This window comes from Lissotriton vulgaris, chromosome 1_1 (assembly GCF_964263255.1).
Source record: "Lissotriton vulgaris chromosome 1_1, aLisVul1.2, whole genome shotgun sequence".
Taxonomy (NCBI): Eukaryota; Metazoa; Chordata; class Amphibia; order Caudata; family Salamandridae; genus Lissotriton; species Lissotriton vulgaris.
In genome coordinates this window covers 600,031,336-600,057,268 of record NC_141685.1, presented here as the reverse complement: position 1 = coordinate 600,057,268, position 25,933 = coordinate 600,031,336, and the positions used below count along the sequence as shown (strand labels likewise).

Below are 25,933 nucleotides of genomic sequence, written 5' to 3'. Positions count from 1 at the left end.
TGCACACCTACAAGACCTTACAGTTCAAGGTCTGTGGGGTGCCAACATCAATCTCTACACAACAGTTACTTGGAACTTAAGGCAGTAGTCCTATCGATGAAAGAGTTACTTTTCCATCTATGTCACAAGATTGTTGTAGTCTGGAAACACAATGTAACAGCCATGTACTTTCTACTAAAATGGGGGTAGTGGCGGGTTGCGGAAACGGTCTTCTCAGTTGTCACACCTCTCTCTGACTATATTGAACTTGACTCTTCACCATCACATTCATTTGTTGGCAGAATGTCTGCCGGGGACGAACAACAATCTTGTGGACCTTCTCAGCGGGACATGCCAGCAGACTCACAATTGGTAACTCCATCCACAAGTCCTACTTACCTACTTTCAAAAGTGGGGGTTTCCTCACATAGACCTGTTTGCCACAGTCAAAAACGCAAAATGCTCAAACGGCGCGTCCAGGGTCCCAGACCAACTATACAAGGGTAGCACACTATGGATGAGTTGGTCAGGGATATTTGCGTGCGTTTTTCCACCTCGCTCTCATTCCATTTCTGGTTCGGAAGCTCAGGCATACATCTCTCATTGTGACCCTTGTAGCTCCCACCCGGGCATATCAGCCCTGGTTCACAACACTACTGGATCTCTCAGTAGTCCAACACAATAAGCTCCCGAACAGTCCAGACTTTCTTACTCATGATCAAGGACAAATAAGACACCTGGACCCAAAGATGCTCAATCTAGTGATTTGGCTACTGAGGTCGGTAGGTTGGTATTCAAACGTACCATCAGAATGTATAGATATTCTTAAACAGGCATGCAGACCCACAACTAGATCCTGTTATGCTTCAAAATGGGAAAGTTTTCTTTACTAATGCCACCCTAAACAACGTAATCCTATGAAAGCCACTGTACCGGATTTAACATAAATAGACAGTACAGAGTGGGAAAAAACTGGGGGAGGAATAGCCATCATAAATAAAGACATCTACAGTTTCACTATTTCACCTAAACCCATCCTCAACTGTGACACTATATTGTTCAGTATCAGGCTATCACCCACCCAAACCTTTTTGGGATACTAATCTATTGACCACCGGGACCCTGCAACACCTTCCTGGAACATTTCCAGACCTCATAGCAGAGAATATCACTACCAAAAGTACAACAACTGTACTAGGCGATTTTTATATCCCTTTAGATAAACAGAATGACCCTATCACCAACAGATTTATTCAAGACATGGATGCCATACAGCTGAGTCAGATGGTGTAGTCCGCAACACACACAACATGGGATATCCTAGATGCAATATTTACCAATGACCCTAAAGTAAAAGCAGCCCCCCTACACAAGTGCCTTGGTCAGACTATTTTTACATCTCTTTGTCATTGACCAACAGCACCTTCAAAACACAAGGTGCACTGTGCCTAAATTAGGCAGGGAATGAACCAGAACCATCCCGGATAAACTGATGGTCTCTAGAGAGACATACCCTGGAAATGACTGGAGATGTAGAGATAGCAGATTCACTCTGGGGAAAAATGTCTCACTAATGCAGCAGAGCACTGTAGTAAGAAAAAGAGGACCTGAACGAAACCAGACACAAAGGAAATCAACTTGGTTTAACAGCCCTCTTGCATCCCTAAAAAAAGCTTGCAAAAAAACTGAAAGAACCTGGCAGAAAGCGTATGACATTACCATAAAGGCACAATATAAGAAAGAGATGAAACACTAGCCCAATGAAATCAAGATAGCCCAAGCTAGATATTTCCAGGAAAAAATAAACTCGGCCACTCACTCTTCCAGAGAACTTTTCAAGGTGGTTAAATCCCTCACATCAATAGAACTGGATGCCTCTCCACAATCTTCCTCTAAGGAGAGATGCGATGAACTGGCAGTTTTTTTTTAAAATAACGTTGAGAACATCTACAACTCCATGATAGGGTGTAGAAATAATCCAGATCTTCAAGGCACCAAGGCTTCCATTGGGCACACAGCGAGACCTATACTAAAGGAATTTTCAGCGATTTAATAAAGACACCATGACTAAGATCCTACAAGGCATCAAATCAGTGTCCTCTAAAGATCGATACCCCCAAATATTTTGTTACAGGGGGAGACACTATTCTGACAACTGCCACAGAGTTACTCACTCTATCCCCTACACAAGGGAAAGTGCAGACAACCTGGAAACCTGCCATAGTCCGACCTTGGCTAAAAAAGCCACATTCAGACCCAAAAGATCTGGGTAACTTCCCCCCCATTTCACTCCTACCCATTTTAGGAAAGATGGCTGAAAATGTCAACCACACTCTCTCAGTTTTTGGAGGAGAATGAGGTGTTTCACCAGACCCAAATGGGTTTTAGAGCAGCACACAGCACCAAATCTGCCCTACTACTGGTCACAGAAGAACTGAAGGGAATCCTCGATCAAGGACGTACTGCTGCCTTCCTGTTGATCGACATAAGTGCTGCCTTTGGTACGGGGGATCATAAAACACTCATTCTTAGGCTAGAGAGAGCAGGGATACAAGACAGCGGGCTAAGGTGGTATAGTGTAATTTCTGAAGGACAGATTCTTTCAGACCACAAGAATGCAGACTCTACTCGGACATTCTACAGCTTACATGCGGAGTGCCACTGGGCTCCTCCCTAAGCCCTACGCTGTTCAATCTATACATTCAACCTCTGGCCGAGATTGTCCAGGAATTTGGGTGGTCTTATCGTATGTGGATGACACCCAATTGGTAGTTTCTATGGCAGGGGACCCCAATTCGAAACACAACCTAGTGTCTCCCTGCATGGAAAGGTTAGGGTAGCTAGCTGGATGACCGGCTGTAAGCTAAAACTAAATGGTGACAAAACGGAACTCATGTTCCTAGGTAATAATCTTCCACCACAAGTCACCATTGAATTCCCAAAAGAACTGGGGTGTCCACAGGTGCATACAAACTCCATAAAGAACTTAAGAGTGTGGATAGACCACTACCACACCGTGGAAACTCAAGCCAGGAAACAGGCCACTACCTGTTTTTGAATTCTGCAGATGCTTCGTAAAATTCTAGACCTCATTCCAGGGGAGATCCAGAGAACAGTGATACAGTCCCTGGTGGTCTCGCGCCTAGAGTATGGGAACTCTCTCTTCCTGGGGTCACCCAAATACCTGTTGAATAGACTGCAGGTGGTACAAAATATACCAGGGTACTCAGAAGCATACCCAGATATGATGTGTGGCGAGCGCAGCTCTGAAATTACGCCATAGGCTGGACTGCGGCTTCCTGAGGTGGCAGAAGCACCCGCACACGGTGCTCTAAGAAAGTGGCTGCGTACTGCCTGGTTGCCCGCATCCACCTAAAACAGCGGGCGGCCCTTCACCCATGCTGAGCGCCTGGTGGACTTATACCCGCTCAGCAGGAAAGCGAATAACCTATCTGCTGGGCAACATCGCGTTGGGATCTGGAGCATCGGGAGGGCCCCACACGCACGGCGCCGCTGCACACATAAGAGCTGCTGGACAAAACCGCTGAAGCTCACACTGTAGAATCGACGGCCTTAGGTACATTCAACATACTACTTATGCCTTAGCTGATGGACTTTAGACATTGGGGGTGCGGTGGTCCTTAATTTCCTGATTGACGTATAACCCCCTGCTACTCAATAACGAATAAGACAGCAGAAGCAGGGCGCCATAAGAAGAGAACTTTGCGCTGGGGGCGGCGTGTGCCGTACATGCAGGCGGAGGCAGCATCCCGGCACGAAATAACGACCTCCTAAAGCGTCAAGAACAACCGGAGATTCAGAGAAGCAGCCTGTGTCCCTTTTAAGAACCGCACATGCAGGGATAGTACCCCGGATTGCCGGGGCAAAACCTGACATACTTCAAATAGCGGAGGGGTCAGAAATAGTTTCTCTTTGCTGCCGGGGCATCCAGAAGTGCCCGCGTTAGAGCGGATGCATAAAAATGAAATAAAGCTTTTATGATCTCCAATATCTGTGTGAGCTTCCATCACTCCTGTTTTCTCTTTTTGTAAATTGTATGGCATTGTCAGCCAGAAATTGTGATTTGAACGTTGCCTCTCCAAACGTGTGTTAAAAAGTTTGTGTCAAAGAAAACCAAGATAGGTGGCTGGTTTTAGGAGGTGGGCAATAGGTCATACAGTAGCTCGAAATAAGTAGTTTCTAATATTGGTAGACAGTGCGGCGTCTATCTCTGCCACCTAATTTCTCTTGTCATAAGCTACCATACCCTAGCCACAGCTTCTAAGGTGAGACTGCTTTACAGTCTATGCAGAGCATGTGTATCTACAGCCACACATGCCATCAAACGGAATGTTACTTACCCTGTAAGCATCTGTTCATGGCTTGTAGTGCTGTAGATTCACATGCATCCTTCCTCCTCCCCGGACACTTGTGGACATTGCAATTATGTTTTACACACTTTCATTAGGATTGACATCTTCATTCTGACAATTTCCTTACACTCCATACTCACCCGCCTGTGGGAAAAAAAATCTAACAAAACAGTTGATGTCCTATGGGCAATATCGTCAAGAGGAGGAGTCCCTCTACCTTGTGATTTGAAACACTTCTTTGAAGAAAAATTACTTGCACAACACTAAATTGCATGAGTATACAGATCAGCACTACATTCAACTAGTAGATGCTTACAGGGTAAGTAATATAATCCTTTTCTCTCCTTTAAAGATCTATGTTGGTCCTGAACCACTTAAAGGGTAAATTGGCTCTCTTAATTTTACAAGCCTTTATTGTGAGGGCTAGATTCCTTTTAGAAGTAATGGGATATTGACTGGCTGTCAATGTCTTGATAGAAAGAGTGCCAAAAACTCCTGCTTACTGAAGTAAGCATTTCCATTGTCTATTTGAAGTATCCTCACCTGCTATCACAGCTGCTGTGTCACCTCCCAACTTTCCAAATGACTACTAGGCTATCCTTACCCAGGTCCTTGCGGGTATCAGAGTTCGCTGACACTTTTTATGTATTTTTTTACTGTATTTATGTTTTTCTAGAAGAAAGAGAAACAAAAAAGCAGGAAAGGACATTACAGCAATAATTTTGGGATACACACCGTGCAGTAGCTACAGCATGAGCAGTAACAGTGCGACAGTAGAATACCTTTAGCATGTCATTAGTTACACATAGTCTGCAATCCCACAGCTTAACGCCAATAGGAGATACTATGCTTCCCGTAAACATCATCATTTTACTGAATGCAAAAATATCAGTTGTAGTACAAACAACCAATATTACATATGATCCTCACATTGACACTTCTCAACCCACCCATTACAAGCTTGTTCTGCCTGGGCTCTATCCACTTCAGCTTTTTCCAGTAGGTGTTGTCGAAATGGTCCCCAAATATATTTAGGTGGACATTTAACAGGCGCCAACAACTGTAGTGTTCAGATTGTGTGGAACAGTATGCTAAATCAGTGTGCCAGTCCGCAATAGTAGGCAAGGGACCTCTCATCCATCGCATGGCCGCCCTACACTTGGCCAAAAGTAAGCACTCTTTTTGGTATTTGTTTATCAAACCGCAGTAGAGCAACCAAAGGTGAATCTGGCAGTACGTGATCCAGCATTTTAGACTGGACAGTGAACACCTCACCCCAAAATACACATATTCCGGGGCACTCCCATGCTAAGTGTGTAAAGTGTGCATCTGTTGCAGCGCATCTCATGCATCTGTCATCCTCCCTCAGCCCGTATCTACATGGCCGCGCTGGCAAATAATAGGTTCTATTGAGATATTTAAAATGGAGCAGTCTGTTCCGACCATTCTGTGAGATCGATTTGATGTTACTGAAGCTCCAAGACCACTGCGCCATAGTAAGATCTATCCCGTTCTTTCTCCCAATCCAGCTGAAACTTTAGTTTAGCCTGCGCACCCTGTTCTTTGTGTAAAAAGTATTGTAATACCACATTGTGGAGATTGAGTTTGCAACAAGTATGGCAGTGGTTTCATTTCTGGCAGTTCTTGCTTAGCTGGGCCCAACAACACGCGCAGTGCCCTACAGACCCTGTAATACTGGAAAGCATCCAGACGCAAAGAGGAAAAGAGGCAGAGTAAGAAGAAAGGGAACAGCAGTTAAGTAGATAAGTGAAATGTATCGATGAGGACAACTTGGCGAGAGCTCGATGGCTAAGGAGAGTGGAGGACATCTGTGTGGTTGAAAGGATGGATGATTATTAGAGTAGTAACAATGTAAATCTAAGCAGGGTGGCTGTGGTTTATTAATATTCATTGTTTAGCATACCTCACTAAATAGGTCAGCAATTAAACTCTCCCTTGGCACCATTTCTACCCTTACACTCCCCAAAACGTTTCTGCTTTCTGTTTGTTTAGCAATAGGTAACCACAGTATGTGGTCCATTTCAGAGGTGTGTAGCTTTTGTGAATTAACAATAACCCCTTAGCCCTGCTTTATTTCACAGAATTATTGTTATTGAGCATGTAATTTTAAAACACTAATTCTGGTTCTTAAACTGGTTTGAGAAGCACCTGCCTTTCGTGATCCAAGAGAATGTTGCACTTTGAGCCTAATCTGTTGGTTCTCAAATGTCTTGGACCTTTTTTGGTTGTTTTCATTTCCACACCTCTATAGTGGGACCTTTGTCTTCATAAGGTTAGTGTGTGCTCAATTTGTTTCCCACATACCACTGAGATTTTTGCCAAAGCAAGATTTTAAATCTAGGATTATAGTTGGCAAAATACCAAATGGCCACCAGAGCATAAGATTGCCCTGCGTTCAGCCACTCTGATTCAAGTGGTTTGTGAACCAAATATGACATTTTACCTCTGAATTGAAGAACTGCATAAACAAAGCATTTTACAAACCGAATAGCGCTGATGACACTAAAATAAACACTCAAACCTCAGGGTAAGGCACTTTTCTTTCTATGAATTTTGTGACTGCTGAAATTTGGACCAAACCTAAAAAAGATCTATTTTGAGATCATCTCTATTTTTATGTTAAGCTTGATGTGAATTTGTCCAGTAAGTTTTGCTGTAGCTGAGAGTAAAAATTCCTTTTATACTTACTTTTAAGTAATTTGGAGTAAATGTGTAAGTCTGTTGAATTTCAGGAACATTACAGATCCAAAACATACATTTTCTGCGGACTAGCAATTAAGTCACTCTCCTCTTTTACATTCTACATACATGCATATACAATCAGTGATATTTTTCGTTTGACCTTTTAAGCTTGTCCTGCGTAAAGAAGCACAAAACAGATCTGAAGTGTACTGGGATCCGAGACAAAGCAGCATTTGTTGATATAACCGAATTTAATGACATCAACCTTCTAAGCGGTATGTGTACTCCTTAACCTAATTTAGAGATTACTAGTAATGTACTCTTGTGATGCCAATCTATCTTTGTTCAATATTTCAGATTATCGATTTTTGGAGGATGCAGCAAGGTCAGCTGACTGCGCTGCAAGAGATATTTGCATTCAGAGGCCAACAACCAACAAATATGTGAGTTGCATTTTACTAAAGAAGTTATTTGCTAATTCTTTTTAGTTCGCTTGTAAAGCTGATTAGAGAAGGTGACATAAAAAATGACCATGTAGATTTCAAAGGGAGCAGTATCTAAAACATTATTTTTGTGCTGGAATTTCCTGGAATATGGTCCTCAAAGAGGTAACATATAAAGATGCCAGTAATTTCTTTGTGTTCAAATTTCCCCAGATGTGCTACTCCTGCTCCACCCTTCAACTATTGTTATGTGCTTGCCAGAAACTCCTCATGAGATGTGTGTCTAGGTCTTGTATGTTTTGCAATGGTGGTGTTGGTCAAAAGAATAGGAGATTGTGAGACTTATCTGCAAAAGGAATACGGTATTGAGATGCCTATTTGATCACTTTCCAACAATGTCTTGACTGATTTCAGATCCAGGTTAGGTTCTGGTGTCCTCCAGTTTTGTGATACTTCATGTCACTTCTAGCATATTAACTCGAAGAGATTCTCTGTTTATTTGACAATTCTCTGAAGTTAGTCAGTTTTTTTCTGAACTAAGCTTTGTCCTCTGCAGATCTTGTTTATTAAGTTTATTTTTTTTCTTTGACATCTTTGATAGGGTATCCAGTTCTGTAACCAGCTGGCAGAATTATCTCCCAAGTTTCTAGTAGCAAAACACTAAGCATATGTCCAAGAAAATAATCTTGTGCTCCATTTGAATTCTGCAAGGGTTTATTAACAAAAGAAAAATGAATACTCTGAATCACGTAATCAGCTGACCAGAGTTTTTCTCGAAGCAGCTGAATTCAGCAAGCTTGTTAAGCGAACGCAAAGCAATAATTTATACACTTGTACTCGTAGGTTTCAAATAAGGTAATGTGATAGATTTAAACCCCCCAAAAATTGCAAGCAGGTGCTAAGCTCATGAGATCAATTGAAACGGGTAGTAACGATAATATGAAAACATTTCGGCTGAGCAAGCTAGTCTTCGTTATCTACTCCAGCAGGTGAGCGTCTGAGGGTTCCCAACAACTGAGACTGGCACTCTTTCTTGACAACGTTAGCTTGAGCAAGCTATTGTTATGCTAATACAGAGATTTCAGTTTCATCATCCCTTCCTCTTTTGCTATTGATTTGTTCAATGTGGATATTTCAGTACTTATTTATCAATTCACTTCTCCCTATTATCATCATAACATTCCAAAGAACCATTCGACCACCCACCACCATAATCATCTTTGTCATCTCGCATTCTCAAATGGTATTATGGGGATGCACCCTTGACTCTAGATGAGGCTGTAAAGATTCAGACACAACTGTAAATCCGCTAAAGGATGAAATAAAATGTCTAATATCCATTCGATAATTTAATCCTCAACCCCTAAAATGCCTTTAAGTCATGCCCAAACACTTTCAAAAGATATAGTATCATTACTTGTGAGTATGTAATTAATTTAAACTTTCACGTAGGTGATCAATATATTCATGTTTTCCTAAGGAAACCTGTTTCTACAATAGCACGAAGTCCACCTTTGACAGCCAGAACAAAATCGAGCCATTCTGCTTGCAAAATTAGTTTGTTTGGCATGTAATTAAACAAAGATCAAATCTAAGGCAATTGCATTGGCGCTTGCTACCTCTTCCAGTACTTTGGCAACTGGGTGTATCTCATAGGTTGACAGTCCCATTGAGTAGCAGGGAACAGAGCCTTTGTCCTTAACGTTGTTTTAACAGTGCAGCCAGGGGCAATAGTCACTGTTAACAATTGTATCCGTAGTTGTACTGGCTAGGGGGGCCTGATCCCAATATTGCTGGCTGTTTACAAGTCCCTTTTCTCTGTTTATCCTACGGTGGTGTTCTCCGTCTGTTCTTGTTGAGCTTAAGACGCTCTAAACACCTGCTGACCCAAATCTCTGAGACATCTCCAACACTTCCATTCAGCTAGTAATTATTCTACTTCTCTGCTCCTTGAGAGGCTGAAGACCTGCTATTTTGTTTCCACCACTAGATTAAAGCAATTGCGATGGCTGAGGGGCTCAAGCAGAGCCTTGCAGCCCCTAACAGAGCATAGGGACATGAAGCTATTTTGAATCATGTCTGATATATCTGACGCAGAAATATTTGCCTGGCCTTCCTACCAAGTCCTCATCCATGTTCAACTTATACAATGTTTACACAGTGGAAACTCCTACGTTTTGTCTATGTTCAAAGTAACAAAAACTTTGTAATTTCGATCATGCAAGTGTGTATGTACACATATAGACACACCTAGTGGCAGTTGCCACTGTTTAGTTACAGTTACTACCACGTTTCCATAGGTAAAGCATTTTTTGCTTATTACTTTACTGCCATTTGTTAAATTTCCACAATATTTTCTCCAAAAAGTCTCATCTACCTGAGCCCCTTCATGGAAACCATGAGGGTGATCTGTCAAGCGGGGGCTGCAAAAAAGGGGGCAAGCTCAAAAACTTGCAGGGACCCCATCCCCCAATCAATCAATCAATCAAAGACATTTATAGAGCGCACTACTTACCCGGAGGGTCTCAGGACTCTCTTTTCTCTGCCTGGAGTACGCAGACATCGAAGTCTTGTTCTTCCACCCAGCAGGAGCAGAAAGCTCCTTCCGTCCGATGGGAGCAAAAAAGCTACTCGCTACTTCCATCCTCGGGCAGGGAAAACCGAATGGGTCCTGCCTGGCAGGAGCAGAAAGAAAAGCTGCTACTGTCTGGTGGGAGCAATGCCGGTTCCCACCGCACCTGTGATTGGTGCTGGCAGGGTTGCTGGGGCCTTTGCACTCCTGCAGAGCACCCAATGTTGGATATTGTTAGAAATGGGATCTATGGTTGGCTAAGGCTTGCGCCAAAGCCAGGCAAAGACCACCACTCTAGTCAGGGCAAGGGAGTTACACACCAAAGATAACCCCTGCTCACCCCCTTGGTAGCTTGGCACGAGCAGTCAGGCTTATCCCGGAGGCCATGTGTAAGGCGTTTGCGCATGCACACAGCAACAACATCCCAGGCACACCACAAAAGAACTCCACACAAGGTTATATCAAAAATAGCCTTTGTATTCTCATAACACATTATGATAGTAAACGCATAATATACATCGTGCCACCTGGCACTAGGTCATATTTACAAGGGATTATTTACACCTGGCAGGGCCTACTGGACCACTGTCAGAACCATCACAAAGTGAACTTAGTACAAGTAAGACATATCATAAACGTACAACCAGTAATCACTGGTAATCACTGTACTCCGCATCAGCCTGTAACATAAACCACATTATGCACAGTATCACATTAGGCGCCAACTCCATCGTACACCAACCTCATCAGTCTAACACATTAGACCCTAACCTCCTAAGCATCACTCACATTAGGGGTATAACTCGCAGTAGGAAATAACCTCACCAGCACAAACACATTATGCACATCATCTCATCCCTAAATACATTTAGAGGCATGAATCATTGTAGAGCATCACATTTCCTAATATCACAAAGATCACGGACTCTCTGGCCAACTGGCCTTCTCAAAGGGGTTCAAATGCCCTTTGTCAAGAATGTCAGGGTTGCTGCCTATGCAGCGAAAGCAGAAAATGCGCAATGCGCAGAGGAGTGCATCTTACTCCTATCTCTCTCAAAGATGCCCCCAAAGGAATGATGGCCTAAACGTTGCAGCTGGCACTAAGTGCTGCGCAGCTTTGGGTCACACCTAAAAGCCTGGCGCTCACTGTGCCCTTAGAACTAATATGCAATTCTGCCAGGAACGTTGCAGCTGGTGCGGCGCATCTGTGAATCAACAAAGTAAGGGGACTGGCATCACGGTGCCTTCTGGGTCCCCCACCCCGGCTCTACAACCAAAATTCCCCTAGCGTTTCAGACATGGCACTGGCACTACTCTTACCCTCTAATCCACCAGTCATCATAAATCTGAGCACACCATTGCACGCCATTTATCCTCATGGGTTCATACATACTAACTCGACCCTGCACTCTCATACCAGGAATTACTATGGATACACTTATCCCCCATACATTCCTATGGGAGGGCAGGCCAATCTCACCACATGTACACAGCGAGCACGCGCACTTTACACAGGACCTCAGTGCTAAAGGGCAACAGATATGTTGTAAGGTAAAAAAAAAATTTAAAGTCTGGCTACTGGGTGCCCCATAAAATGGGCTGCTTGCTGGTAACGGACAGGATCCTGAACTCTCTTCATGGCACCTGACATTAATCAGAAAACTCAATTCAATTCTTTATTTAAGATGTGTGATGCCCGGGTGGGCACCCCAATTATTCTATGTTTTATTTTATTTAAAAGGTAATGGTACTGGCTTCTACACTACCCATGAAATGAGGCCGCTTACAGAGAGCTGGCAGGGGCCCTAGGGGCCTATCTTCACCGCCCCATCTAACAAAAATTAAAGGTGTAAGGTCCCGGTTGGGACAGGGCACAAACCGGGACAGGGCGCACACAGTAACATTTTTATAAAAATGAAAGTCCGGAGCCTCTAATTTATTATTTCCTGATCCTAGCAAGGAAAATCCCATTATGCATGAAGTGCTTTTTGGGCGAGGGGGAGGAGGGGAGGAGCTGCAAGGAATGCAGCAATTCTGCACAAGCACTTAAAAAAAATTACCTCATGTTTCTGGGCTCAATAGAATATGACCTCAGAAAAATTAATTGTTGTTTCGAGCATTTCCAGAGCTGGAGTTTTTTCTCTCAGCTTGGTAATGCAGGGACTCCTTGTGGTTGGTTTTATGGCTGCATTATGCGTCCTGGGAAGTGTAAAAACTGCCATTATTTAGAATATATATATCTATCTATCTATCTATCTATCTATCTATCTATCTATCTATCTATCTATCTATCTATCTATCTATCTATCTATCTATCTATCTATCTATCTATCTATCTATCTATCTATCTATCTATCTACCGAAACACGTCATGACGATATGGCAAGCACGAAAATAAATATCTAAAAACTTGCACTAAACTTGGGTCTTCCTCGTCTTTTCGTCTCTTTGAAGACGAGCCTTGCAGCATATATATATATATATATATATATATTCACTGAAAAAACCATAGTTAGGTGGTCATTTTACTCATACAAACCTTTGAAATTCCCCCGTTATAGTTAGTTCAGCTAACTTTAACTTGCGCGCCCGCAATGCACCGCTGATGACGTCACATATTACATCACTCATGACATGGTCAGTGACATCACTCATGACATCACTGATGAGCCCACCAGGAACCTTCAGTATGTGCCAGGGGGCTGCATTGCAGAAAGGTGTAACAAGGCCACACCCTTTTTTACACCTCTCTGCAACGCAGCCCCCGGGCCCGTTTCCAGAAGGGGAATAATTTCCCCTTGCATACTGGGGGTCCCTGGGGGCCAACTAGCCCACCTGGAACCTCCAGTATGCGCCAGGGGGATTCGTTGCAGAGAGGTGTAATGAGGCCACACCCTTTTTTTACACCTCTCTGCAACACAGCCCCCGGGCGTGTTTGCAGAGGGGGAACTAATTCCCCTTGCATACTGGGGGTCCCTGGGGGCCAACTAGCCCACCTGGAGCCTCCAGTATGAGCCAGGGGGCTGCATTTCAGACAGGTGTAATGAGGCCACACCCTTTTTTTACACCTCTCTGCAACACAGCCCCCGGGCGTGTTTGCAGAGGGGGAACTAATTCCCCTTGCATACTGGGGGTCCCTGGGTGGCAACTAGCCCACCAGGAGCCTCCAGTGTGCGCCAGGGGGCTGCTTTGCTTTGCCCCGGAGGGCGGCGGTCCCCGGGGCAGTGTGGAGGGGATTGGGCACCCCCCACACTTCTTTATCACTATGCCCCCGCGATTTGGTCCCCCTGGGGGTAATTTTTACATAAACATACCGGGTTTTTTCAAAAAACATTTTTGGCCTTGGGGGTCCTTGTGGGACCCCCTGAGCAGACCTAGGGGATCAGGGTGCTTCTACCCTGCCCCCTTTTTTTTCTACACGTTTGTTTTTCTGCTTTCTTGTGCCTCGGTCTACCTAGCACAAGATGGATGCCAACACTTCCTGGTTAGAAGTGTTGACAGCCAATGAGCATGCTGCTTTCTCAGGAAGGCATGCTGATTGGCTGCCACTGTCTGTCAACACTCCAAACCAGGAGGTGTTGGCAGCCATCTTGTGCCTAGGTAGAACCAAGGCACAAGAAAGCAGTGAAACAAAGGTGGAAAACACGCAAAGGGGGAAGGGTAGAAGCACCCTGACCCCCTATGCCTGCTCGGGGGGTCCCACAAAATGACACCCAAGGCCCCCCCAAAAAAAATTGAAAAATCGCGGGGTACGCGCACCGTACGCGTACCTCTGCTTTTGTTTTGGCCTGGGGGGTCCTTGTGGGACCCCCTGAGCAGGCCTAGGGGGTCAGGGTGCTTCTACCCTGCCCCCTTTTTGAGTTCTACACGTTTATTTCTCTGCTTTCCTGTGCCTCAGTCTAGCGATGCACAACATGGCTGCCAACAATTTCTGTTTTGGAGTGTTGACAGACATTGTCAGCCAATCAGCATGCAGCTCGCGCACGCGAAGGTCCGCACATGTACGCGTATGGTACGCGTACGGTGCGCGCTTATAGATATATACATTTTTTTCCTTTTGATTTTCTCAGGAACTACTGGAGGGATTTACACCATTTAAGCAAAAGGGCGATCTGCGAACCTAACTCTACCTCTCTGCCAAATTTGGTGTAATTCCGTTCAGCCGTTTAGGCTGTAGCCGTGTCTAATCGTCCTATGGAAAATAACATGGGGAAAACACATTTTGGGACCCACTTTTTTCTCTGCCCCCACTTGACGAATCCCCCCAAAACTTTCAGGGAAGGAGCGGAGCCGGCCAGCTTCTTTGAGAAATTCGCGAAGATTCATCAACCGGCGCCAAAGTTATTCCCAATGGAATGTTGCGGATTTCCTATGGAAGCTAGGTTCTAACTATATACCTACTGGCGACCGCCAGTAGGATATATATTATATAATATATATATATATATATCTCCAGAAGCTTGAGGCCGCAGCACTGCAGGTGAGTAACAACTCTATTTAAACCAAGCAGGCAGCATAACATCCCTGTGAAATCCATGGCCTGACGCGTTTCGATGCCGATGTTTGCATATATATATATAATTGTTTTTTTACTGTAAATGCTTCATTTAAAAATGTAACTAAAAAAACCAATAGACTTGACTTTTATCTTTTGAAAGTAATTTACATTTAAAAAATTAACCTGTGAAAAAAACAAAAGGTTAAAGTGATTACTAAAATTGCGTATTAAATAAAACCTTTAAAAACTCATTGAAAACAAGCAATGGTTGAAGGGACGTTATATTTAGGTCAAATGTTCACATTTTAATCCAATAAAACGACTGAAATTCACCATATATAGTTATCTCAAGTTACTGAGTCATGCCCTAAAGTACCTATAACTTGCGTCCTCTCCATGCATTGCTAATGACCTCACGTATTACATCACCTATGACATCATTGATAACATCACTGCAACGTCTAAAATAATATCGTTGATGACAAAACTGTATATGGTGGTGGCACAAGTTATAGTTACTTGGGATAACTATAACTGGTGAATTTTTGTTGTTTTATTTCCTCTTTTGTTTCTTCACACTTAATTTCAGATCTGAAACTCCACCTTCAAGTTCTCTGTGCAGTGACAGACTCCTGAAGGTCAATAAACAGTCTGCCAGAAGTGTGGCACCACTGAACATGGCAGGTTTTACGCTGTGCCAAGACTGCCTCAAGTATATGTCGTCCACACATCTGCACAATGTCTATCACTGGTGTCTCAGCTGAAGGCACAATTCGAAGTTGAGCAAGAAATGATCCATGGTGCAGCCGAAAGCCACCAGGGAGAGCAAGGTCAAGCTTTGTCGTAGAACATTAGAGGATAGTCCCGACGTAGGTCCGAGTCTTGGTCTTGTTTTCCATCATCAGCTAAGTCCTGGTGAAGTCGAGGGACAAGAGGAGTTGAAAGAACACAATGTCTGAAAATGGCTTGCCCCCTTCCCGCCATTCATGCTGTAGAATGAGGTTGTACTATTGCTGCTCCAAATGCTTGACTCTCACTGCGTCTGCACGCTTAATCCTGCTTCCTTTTCTGACACCAATACCCTACAAATTTTTCATTCCATTGTTGACGCTGCAGAAAGTTTAGGGCCTTAAGGAGGCCATGCTGCAGATATTCTATGCAGTTTTAGGAACCACTGTTACACCTTTATTCCCCACAGATCCATTAGCAGCTCCATGCAAAACTTTGCTGGCAGATTTGTTTAAGTCTCAATCCAACCCTTCTCTGGTGCTGGTCCTATCTCCAATTGTGCTAAATTCTGACTTTGCATCTCTTGTGATGCCTCATCTTCAACTGTCTTTAGTGTGTCCCCATCCAGTGGCTATGGAGGACTTCCCACCAGTTCCCTTGTAACGGTGCCTAATATTACTGGAGATTGTTTGCCATTCCCAATTCTGATTCCAACACTAGCTAGAATCTTGCCCAGGGATCTCTGTACCAGGACAACAATGAGAAGTAGATCAGCTTTTTCCCTTGCATTATGCAGATAATGGCTGTACCTGGACCGACAAAGAGCCCTATACACCTCACTCAAAAATTACCCTAACGCAACCTCGGGTCTCCCCACAGAAGAGTTAATCTTGTGTGCCGTTAGTTTGCAGGGCTGGAGAGGTCATGGGCTCACAGTTCCCTACTGTTGACACCGAAACCAACATTCTTTCAGGAATTACACAGCCTGGGCCTTTCACATCTCAGCTCTTGCTGCAGTTCAATGATGCTTTAACCTCCTGTTTGACTGCATGCCGGTCTTTCTATGAGCTACCTACTCCTTTACATCCATCTTTTCTGACCCAGCATCCCACTGTAGAATATCTGTGTTTCTGGTAATAGGGCAACCCGAACATTTCCTTTAGCTCTCTATGATGGGGAGCCCATTCAAATTGATACATTTGGTAAACATGTTTTTTCTACTGCACTGTCGGCTCTTCACTCATTGAGTGGTGTTTCGTTTAGGTCGCTATACCTTGTGGGATATGGGGCTATTAAAGATATTTACACATGAGCTCCTTTCCTAAGTGATCTTTTAAATACTTTTGTTGTACACAGTTTTTAAAGGACTAGAATAAAAATCTTTATAATTGTTCCAATTAATTTCCAATAAAACCCGCCTTAAAATAAAATAAATAGTATATAAAGTGTTCCTTAATGAACGGAAAGAGAGATCTCTCTCCCCCGGCCTGCCCGCAGTCCTAAATCTGAAAAATACATTCATACCTTTTTCATTAAAATTTCAAACCTTTGTAGATAAAAACAATTTAGCTGCATTTGTGTGCAAATAATCCATAAACTACTTCAAAGAGTAATTCTCACCCCAACAAAGCGGTAAAGACGTAAGAGTGTTCACAAAATTGCACACCCAGGTTGGGTTTAAATGATTGAATTTATACCAAATAACGATTTGAAGGGTCTTGCGATAATAAACTTTTATTGAAGCTATTCCGTCATGAGATCCCAAGGAACACCTGCCCACCAACTCCCAACATAGCAAAAGTCATTGTGTGCAAGTTAATCCATAGTAAGCAACAAATAAGTCCTCACCCCTAATATAACAGCAATCCTGGGACCATAATGAAATAGATTCAAACACTCCTTGACAAATTTAGACATTTCTGTACAAATCTTTTCATTTTTTGAGTTGAAGTGAAATTCTTGTCCTAGTTAATGTTGTTCTGTAAAAACATTGGCCGTAGAATTACCAGGCCGGAAAGACTAAAAGACTGTTTAAGGTCCTAAATCCCCAATTCAAAAGTCAGTCTTTACCTATTTTTTCAGAAGATTTTCAGTTAAATCATTTAACAGAAGCAAATTCATAAAGAATAAAGTAAAAAAACGGGGAGTACCATTGTCCAGATACCAGGCCCGGTACTTCTGGGCTACCCTAGTATGACAAGATAGGGATATCACCTCCATCCTTGTCTTCATACGACATGTGAGGTCTCTCTGGTAACTGACAACGCTACTGGTACTTTTTTATAAGGTTTTTTTAATTCAAAAGGCGATACATAGATCATAAGCCCTTCCTGTAAATCAAAGTAATTCAGCGCAAAATTACAATCACGAGAGAAAGTATTTGCACAAATCCGAACCAAATATTTCATAATTAAAAAAGCCCCTTATGGAATCCTTTTCACTATTCTTCAGCTGATAGCACCCTGAATGACACTAGCTAAACCTGCTACATAGGAGCTTAAGAAACCGAATTCCAACCTCATTGCAAGGGTCAGAAAACTCGCAAAAGCAGCACAACAGAAGAGTGACGCAACACATAGTTGAAAATACAGTGTAAGCAATGGCGATGGGGGACCAGAAGCAAGCATAGTATTGTCCACACTCCAGCCCTATGTAGCATCCTGGGTCTTTTTCCATGGCCCCAAATTCTTAGTGTTCCTCCGGTAACCATTTCCTTGGCACACATAAACCAGTCCATATTGTGGGACCATTCCTTTAGAGAGGGCAGTGTAGCTGAGCTCTATAGTTTCACGGTGTCCCTTTTGCCCACTATTAGGGTAGTGTTATAAAGTTTTAACATATAATTTGTAATTGCTTGTTCACCCCAAAGCCCTATCATTTCCACCTGATAATAAAGTTTAAGGTCAGTTTGTATGATACCCTGCAGTATGTTACTCTCTAAGAATTCGGCAATACCTGGGTATGCCCACAAGGTATGAAGCAGTGTTCCTGGAAGATTACTACCCCCTAAGCATCTGCCGCTCCCTGCCCATTTGCAACAGTCAAATTATGGTGAATCTGAAAGAGACCCGTTAGTGATAGATTCCTACCTTAGAATATTCCTGGCGTTAGATTGGATCCGGAAAGGTTTGCTTAGCAGTACCCCTACGCGTCAGAAGGTGGCATGGTGCGGCTCTGCCCCCGTCACTGGCGACGTGAGTGGCGAGATGACATCACGGAGACTACTTAGGCGCCACCCCTGTGCGCTGACGTCAGTTTTTTCTTTTTCCGCGCCGAAAGCGCAGATCCGGATTGAGCATGTACCTCAGTCATTTTTTGACTACTTTTTAAAAACTTTTGTCTCCTCCTCTCGTCTCCTGGTGCACATAGGGATGCCCGGGATTTAAGTCTTGTGGGTCGTGCTGCCGTAACATGTCGGTGGCGGACCCCCACGATGTGTGCCTCTACTGCCTGGAGACCGATCATGACTTCCGGGACTGTCAAGACTGTCGAGCCATGGCCCCGAAGGACTTGTGGAAGTGGCGCAGGAAGTTGCTGGAGGTCCGGCACTCCTCTCACCGCCGCTCCGGGTCTAGGGGCCGTTCGCAGGACCGGAGCCGTCTCTCCTCGGACTCCAAGTCTTCGCCTTCAGATTCTGGTAAGCGACTCCATAAAAAGGTCGAAGAAGCGTGTGCGCTCCGATGTCCCCCTGTCGCTCCCTGGAGGTGGAGGAGGGGGACAGGGGCTCTCCCCCACCGGTTCCTCTGAAGCCAGGGAGTCCTGTGGCCTACCCGCTATACCCGGGTCCGTCAGCGACTCCCGAACAAATGCAAGAGTTTCTAGCTGCCAAGGACCGCCTTTTTAGGCCCCGGGCTCCCGCTGGCGCTCTTTCAGACCCCACGGTTCCGTGTCCAGATCCTGTGGGCCCGGCGGCTCCCCCACCAGTGCCACAAGATCCTGCGCTGCCTGCTCCGGCTCCGGACCTGGCTCAGCCACAAGCACCGCACTGGGTGCCGTTTATCCCACCCCTGCCCCGTTTCTCGGACCATTTCGTTTCGACCTGGGATTCGCATTGGGATACGGCTCCTGCTCGGCCCCGACCGGCGCTGTACCCGACGCCGCTTACCCCCTCTCCGGCTCTAACCCTGCTGCCGCAGCCGGCTCCCTCTACTCCGGAGCCGGATGAGGACTGGGACGGCTCAGAGGAACCCCTTGCCCGACAATGTGACTCCGAGCAGGATTGGGTGGACGACCTTCAAGATACGGGCGAGCTTGATGTGTCTTCTGGCCCGGGGTTTGCCTCTCCTCCGCCTACTATGGAGGAGGGCGCTTCCTATACCATGGTGCTGCGTCGGGCTGCGGATGCTCTCCATCTCGACCTCCCTACGGTGGCCCTTAAGACCAACCTCCTTACGGCGGTGCTCCAGACGGCGTCCACGTCGTCTGAGCCGCTGCTCCCTTTCAATGAGGCTCTCACCGAAGTCCTCTTGGGCACTTGGTTGCGAGCGTCCTCGGGGGCGCTGGAGGATAAAAACGTCGGCAGGCGTCATCGCCCGGTGCCTGGTGACCCTGCCTTCTTGACCACTCACCCCAGGCCTGAGAGCCTGGTCATTCAGGCCTCGACGTCGCAGAGTGCCTTTCCCACTGCTCCGCTGGATAAGGACTCCAAAAGCTAGACCAATTCGGCAAGAGGGTGTTCTCAGCCAGCCTGCCGTTGCGGTCGGTTAACACCGCCTTCTTATTGGGCAGTTACTCCTACGCAGTGTGGGATACGGTAGCTGAGATCTTGCCTCAGTGTTCTGAGGGGGTCCAGGCTGTCCTTTCCCAAGCGATTGCGGAAGGCAAGGATGCAGCGAAGTTTGCCATCAAGTGTGGTTTGGACACTGCTGATTCGTTGGGCAGCGCGATTTCCACAACTGTGGCGTTGCAGCGCCACGCCTTGTTCGTTCCACTGGGTTCTCACCCGATGTCCAGAGCTCGCACATGAACATGCCCTTTGAAGGCTCCCGCCTCTTTGGCGATAAGGCCGACAATGCCCTGGAGCGTTTTAAAGACTCTCGGGCTACAGCCAAGTCTTTGGGTCTTTCCACGAGGAACCCTGCCAAGCCGGGGTTTCGTTCCTTTCGTGGCTAGAGCAGGGGCACCCAGGCGCGCTCTTCCAGCAAACCTGTGCAGAAACAGCCTCACTCCCCTTTCTGTCCTCCCCTCCAGGCATGCCGCCTCGGCACCACCGCATGTCGGGGGATCATTTGACTCTTCGCCGTCAGGAAGTCTCGGCCCTACTGGCCAAGGGGGCCATCGAGCGCTTTCCTGGGCCAGAAGTAGGACGTGGTTGTTATTTCCACTACTTTCTGGTCCCCAAGAAGGACAAAGGGGCCTGCCCCCCTTCTTGGACTTTCGGGACGTCAATCGCTTCCTCCGGAAGGAGAAGTTCAAGATGCTGACTCTGCCTCGGGTCCTGGCTGCCCTGGGCCCTGGAGACAGGATGGTGGCGTTGGACTTGCAGGATGCATATTTTCACATCCCCGTCCTACCGGCCCACCAGTGCTACCTGTGGTTCACGGTAGGACAGGAGCATTTTCAGTTTGCCGTGCTCCCCTTCGGCCTTACCAGTGCCCCTCAGGTGTTCACAAAAGTGATGGCGGTAGTCTCAGCTCATCTGCGCAGGTCAGGGGTGTCAGTCTTCCCCTACCTCGACGACTGGTTGTTGAAGGCGGGCTCGCCCCAGGCAGTCATCACCCACCTTCAGACTACGGCCGACCTCCTGCACTTGCTGGGGTTTTCCGTCAATGTGCCAAAGTTGCACCTGAGCCCCTCTCAGAGGCTCCCCTTCATCTGAGCGGTTCTGGATTCAACGCAGTTTCGGGTCTATCCACCCGAGCAGCGAGTCCGGGATTTTCAGGCTATGATTCAGAACTTTCAGCCTCTATCCCAGGTTTCAGTCAGGATGGCCCTCCCCGGCTCCTGGGCCTGATGGCCTCCTGCATCCTGCTGGTGCAACATGCCAGATGGCATATGCGGGCTCAGCAGTGGGACCTGAGGTTCTAGTGGGCACAGCACCAGGGCAACCTGTCCGATCATGTACAGATCTCGGAGGGCACCTCGCGACATCTGCAGTGGTGGCTCACAAATCGCGATTGGGTCAATGGCAGATCCCTCTCCCATCCCTAACCGGAGAACACAGTGGTGACGGATGCGTCCCTCCTGAGATGCGGAGGCCACTTGGGAGAGGCAGTGATCAGAGGCCTATGGTCTCCGGCGGAGTCCCGGCTCCATATTAACCTTCTGAAGCTGCGGGCGACTTGCACTGAAGGCATTCCTTCCCTCTGTCCGGGGAAGTGTAGTGCAGGTGTTCACGGATAACACCACCGCCATGTGGTACTGCAACAAACATGGCGGGGTGGGGTCATGGACCCTATGTCAGGAGGATCTGCGCCTCTGGACATGGCTGGAACATCAAGGCATTACCTTGGTGGTGCAATACCTGGCAGATTATCTGAACGCCAGGGCGGACGAACTTAGCCGTTGGTGCATGATGGATCACAAATGGCGTCTGCACTCGGACGTGGCGCAAGGTCTCTTTCTGCAGTGGGGAGAGCCTTGGTTAGATCTATTCGCCACGAAGAGAACGCGCAATGTCATCAGTTCTGCGCGTTAAAATTTCCAAGGCGGCACTCGCTCAGAGACGCTTTTCGTCTCAAGTGGAGCTGTGGTTTACTGTGTGCTTTTCCGCCTATACCACTTTTGCCCAGAGTGCTGAAGAAGATCAGGCGTGACCAGGCCCAAGTTATTTGTGTGGCTCCGGACTGGGATCGAAGAGTATTGTATCCCGAGCTACTCAGTATGAGCATCGATCCCCCGGGGGCGATCCTCCACCCAAACCTATCCAGCCCCCACCTCCATACATGGAGATTGAGCGGCGACAGTTGATGGCTTTCGACCTTCCTCCTGAAGTCTGTAATGTCATTTTGGCAGCCAGGCGTCCCTCCACTGAAACGGTATATGCCTGCCGATGGAACAAATGTGGCGTGGTGCACAGTGAAGGCTGTGGATCCCCTTTCGGCCCCTGTTTCTGAGGTTCTTCTGTTTCTCCTCTCTTTGACCCAGCAGGGCTCTGCTCTGGGCACTATCAAAGGCTATCTTTCTGTCATTTCCGCCTTCCAGATCAGCATTCTCTTTTTAAGTCCCCGGTTGTTAACCGCTTTCTCAAAAGCATTACACACACGTTTCCTCCCATGCCTTTCATTTTTTTTTTTTTTTTTTGAAATATATTTTTATTGCAGGAATCAGTAAACTGTTACAATTACGACCAGCATCAAAAATACACTGAAATCAATCGACTGCATCCCGTCCACCCCCCGCATCACGTTTTTATACACTATCCTCCAGCCCACAGTTCCAAAGTCGGGCGATAAAATCCAGCGGGGGTTCAGCAGGAGCGAGAGGCTGGTCCGGATAATCCACTGTCCGTCATCTGCTTTTCTAAACAAGCCCCCAAACCCAAAAGAAAGTCCCACCCACAAAACACTAACTTGCAAAGAAATCCCTCCCCCACCCAACCCCGCCATCAGTGTATGGTAGCTACCGCAATAGGATTCGTGAGAGGACCCAAGACGTGCGTATCAGTAACAGAAAACACCATCGCCTATCGGGACTCTGGGCGCGCTGCTATCTCACTATCAGAGTCGCTGGGGGCGCAATAGTCTCTGAGGGCCTGCACTAGTGTCTCCCATTCCAGCGCTGTCTCCTGTGCTCGTTCGTTACGTTGTCTCCCAGCCAGTTGGTATCTCAGCGTGCTCTCCCCCGCCGCCCACTTCAAAAATTCGCTATGCCATCTGCTCCCAGTCGGACCAGCTCGTGCCTTCCAGTTCCTGGTCACCTCTCGTTTGGCTAAGAGAAGCCCTAAATCAATAAATTTACTGGAAATTTTGTTTTTGGGGGTATGTGGAAACCAATGTAACAGACCCACCGCCGCATCAACCGATAGAGGTCTCCCCGTCACCTCCGTCAGGGTCTTCTCCACCTCCACCCAGTAAGAGGATAGACCCGAGCAGGTCCACAACATATGGAGGAGGTCTGCCTCTGGCGCCGGGCATCTGGGGCAGGCTGCCGAGCCCGTAGCGAAATACTGTTGGATTTTCGCCGGGGTCAGGTATGCCCGATGGAGTATATAATAGTGGACCAACTGAAAACGTGCGTGACGCGTCCCCTTCCAAGCTCGCCGCACGAGTTGAGACCAGGTCGCTTCCGGGATTTCCTTGCCTATGTCTGCCTCCCACCGGATCTTGAGGGTCGTAAGGGGGGTCAACCCCTCATTGATCAATCTACCGTAGAGGCAGGTGACCGCCTTCACCGTGCCCGCAGACATCATGACGTATTGACACACCGGAGACGTAGGAGGTTCCTCCTGTCCGCCTTTCCAATGCGCCTGGATCGCACGGACCAGGGCCGAGTGCAACAGGAAGTCCCCTGGGGGAATCTCGAAGCGGTCTATGAGCTCCTGGAAAGGCAAGAGTACCCCAGCCTCATAAAGATCCCCCACCAACTGCAGCCCCGCATCCTCCCAGTCCGCCAACCGTGACCAATCCCCGCCATGGGGCAACGCCGTCAGCATCCCCAATGGTATTTCCGGCGCATACGGTATCCGGAGTTGGCCCCTGGCGTGAGCCCGGTTCCAACACAGGCGAATGGTCTTTTCCTCCAACGTCAGGTCCTGTAAGGTCAAACGTTGGCGTAGAGCTATGAAAGATAGGACATGCCTGGCCATCCCTGTACCTCTCCTGTCCTCCGGGCCTCGGAACTCCCTGGCAACCTCCTGGGTGAGAGTCTGGAGCTGCGCCGCCAGGTAGTATTTCTCAAAATCCGGCACTGCAAGTCCCCCTTCGGCTTTCGGCCTCATCAGGGTCTGAAGGGCCACTCTACGGCGGCCCGAGCCCCAAAGGAATCCAGTCATCGTCGACCGTAGGAGCCTAAACGTGGCTGGCGGGATCCAAACCGGCAGCGCCCGGAAATAGTATAGCAGTCGGGGGAGAGCCACCATTTTGAGGAGGGCGACCCGCCCCGCCAGCGAAAGCGGCAGTGTAGCCCAGAAGTCCATGTTCCCCCGTAGAGCTCGACTGCATCTGGCGATGTTTCCGTCCAGGAGGTCAGATGGATCATGATAAATGTACACCCCCAGGTATCTGAAACAGTCAGGTTCCCATCTAAGTCCTCCAATGAGGACTGGACTAGGGGTGCCTCTATGGACCGGGAAGAGGCATGTCTTGCTCCAATTTACCCGTAGGCCCGAGGCCGCCCCGAACGCCGTGAGCGCCGTCCTAGCTCCAAGTAGGGCCTCGACTGGGTCCTCAAGGAAGAGTAATAGGTCGTCGGCATATAACGAAACATGGTGTGGGCCCGAAGGGGTCCGGAAACCACCATAATGCGCCCCCGACCGGAGTAACACTGCGAGGGGCTCCACCGCCAGCGCAAAGAGGAGTGGGGATAACGAACAGCCCTGTCTCGTGCCCCTTTCTACCGGGTACTGTGAGGAAATTAATGGGCCCGCCCGAACCCTGGCCGACACGGAGGCGTACAGGACCGCGGTCCATCTAATGAAGCCCTCCCCGAGGCCAAACCGTCGCAGCACTGCGTGTAGGTAGTCCCATTCCAAGCTATCAAACGCCTTCTCTAAGTCCACCGACAGGACCACTGGGCACGGAGCATCTATTAGCGGCTCACCCAGTAAGCGGAACAACCTACGGATGTTCATTGTTGTATTGCGCTTGGGGATGAACCCGGCCTGGTCCTCATGCACTAGGGAGGCCATGTGGCCGACTAGTCTCGAGGCCAGGATGCTGCTCAGGATCTTATAATCGACCGTCAGCATCGATAAAGGCCGGTAGGACGCCGGATCGGCTGAGTCTCGCCCCGGCTTGAGGAGGGGAACCACCAGGGCCTCACGCATCGAGCCAGGCAGTCGGCCAAGCCTCTTCGCTTCTCTATAAACAATCACCAGTCTCGGAGCCAGGAGGTCGGCATAAGTCGCGTAAAACTCCACAGGAAGACCGTCCAGTCCTGGGGTCTTGTTCCGCGCCATCCTTTTGATGGCCCCGCGGATCTCCCCCAGTTCGATATCGGAACCTAGGGCTTTCGCCACGTCAGGCTCCACCACCGGGAGCACCAGGGGACGCAAATAATCCTCAAGAAGGTCGGGGTCTTTGGCAGCGCGACTGCGATATAACTGATCGTAGTAGTGCCGGTAGCAGCTTAGAATCTCCGGTTGAGTGTGCACCATGGACCCGTTCGCCATACGCATGGATGTCGTCAGTGAGGTCTGGCGCGTAGGGTTCGCCAACCATGCCAGCAATGCACTCGATTTATCCCCTTCTGCAAGGGACCGAACCGTATAGGCCTTGTAGTCGAAGCAGCGCAGCCGCTCGACCTCAGCCGCTACCGCCTCCTTCGCCTCCGCCGTGCGTCCCTGGAGCTCAGGGTGCCCGGGGCGGCGGAGCTCCAACTCCCGAAGCTTCCGATCGGCCACCTCCAAGTCATCGAGGATAACCCGCCTCATACCTACCTTCTTGGTGATGCAATAACCCCTCACCACCACCTTAAAAGCGTCCCATTCCAGCGCCCTCGAGCTCGCAGAGCCCCCGTTGGACGCGAAATACTCCTC

General features: G+C 47.5%; 1 protein-coding gene across 3 annotated transcripts in view; it reads left to right on the top strand.

The window, feature by feature from the left end:
- ZNHIT6 (zinc finger HIT-type containing 6) overlaps window positions 1–25,933 on the top strand; it is a 211,851-nt gene that overhangs the window by 46,096 nt on the left and 139,822 nt on the right. For all 3 annotated transcript variants that reach the window (XM_086954090.1, XM_086954092.1, XM_086954094.1), the window contains 2 exons: window positions 7,224–7,330; window positions 7,413–7,498. In XM_086954090.1, the coding sequence (XP_086810216.1) occupies window positions 7,224–7,330; window positions 7,413–7,498 (193 nt within the window). The remainder of the gene's footprint in view (window positions 1–7,223; window positions 7,331–7,412; window positions 7,499–25,933) is intronic.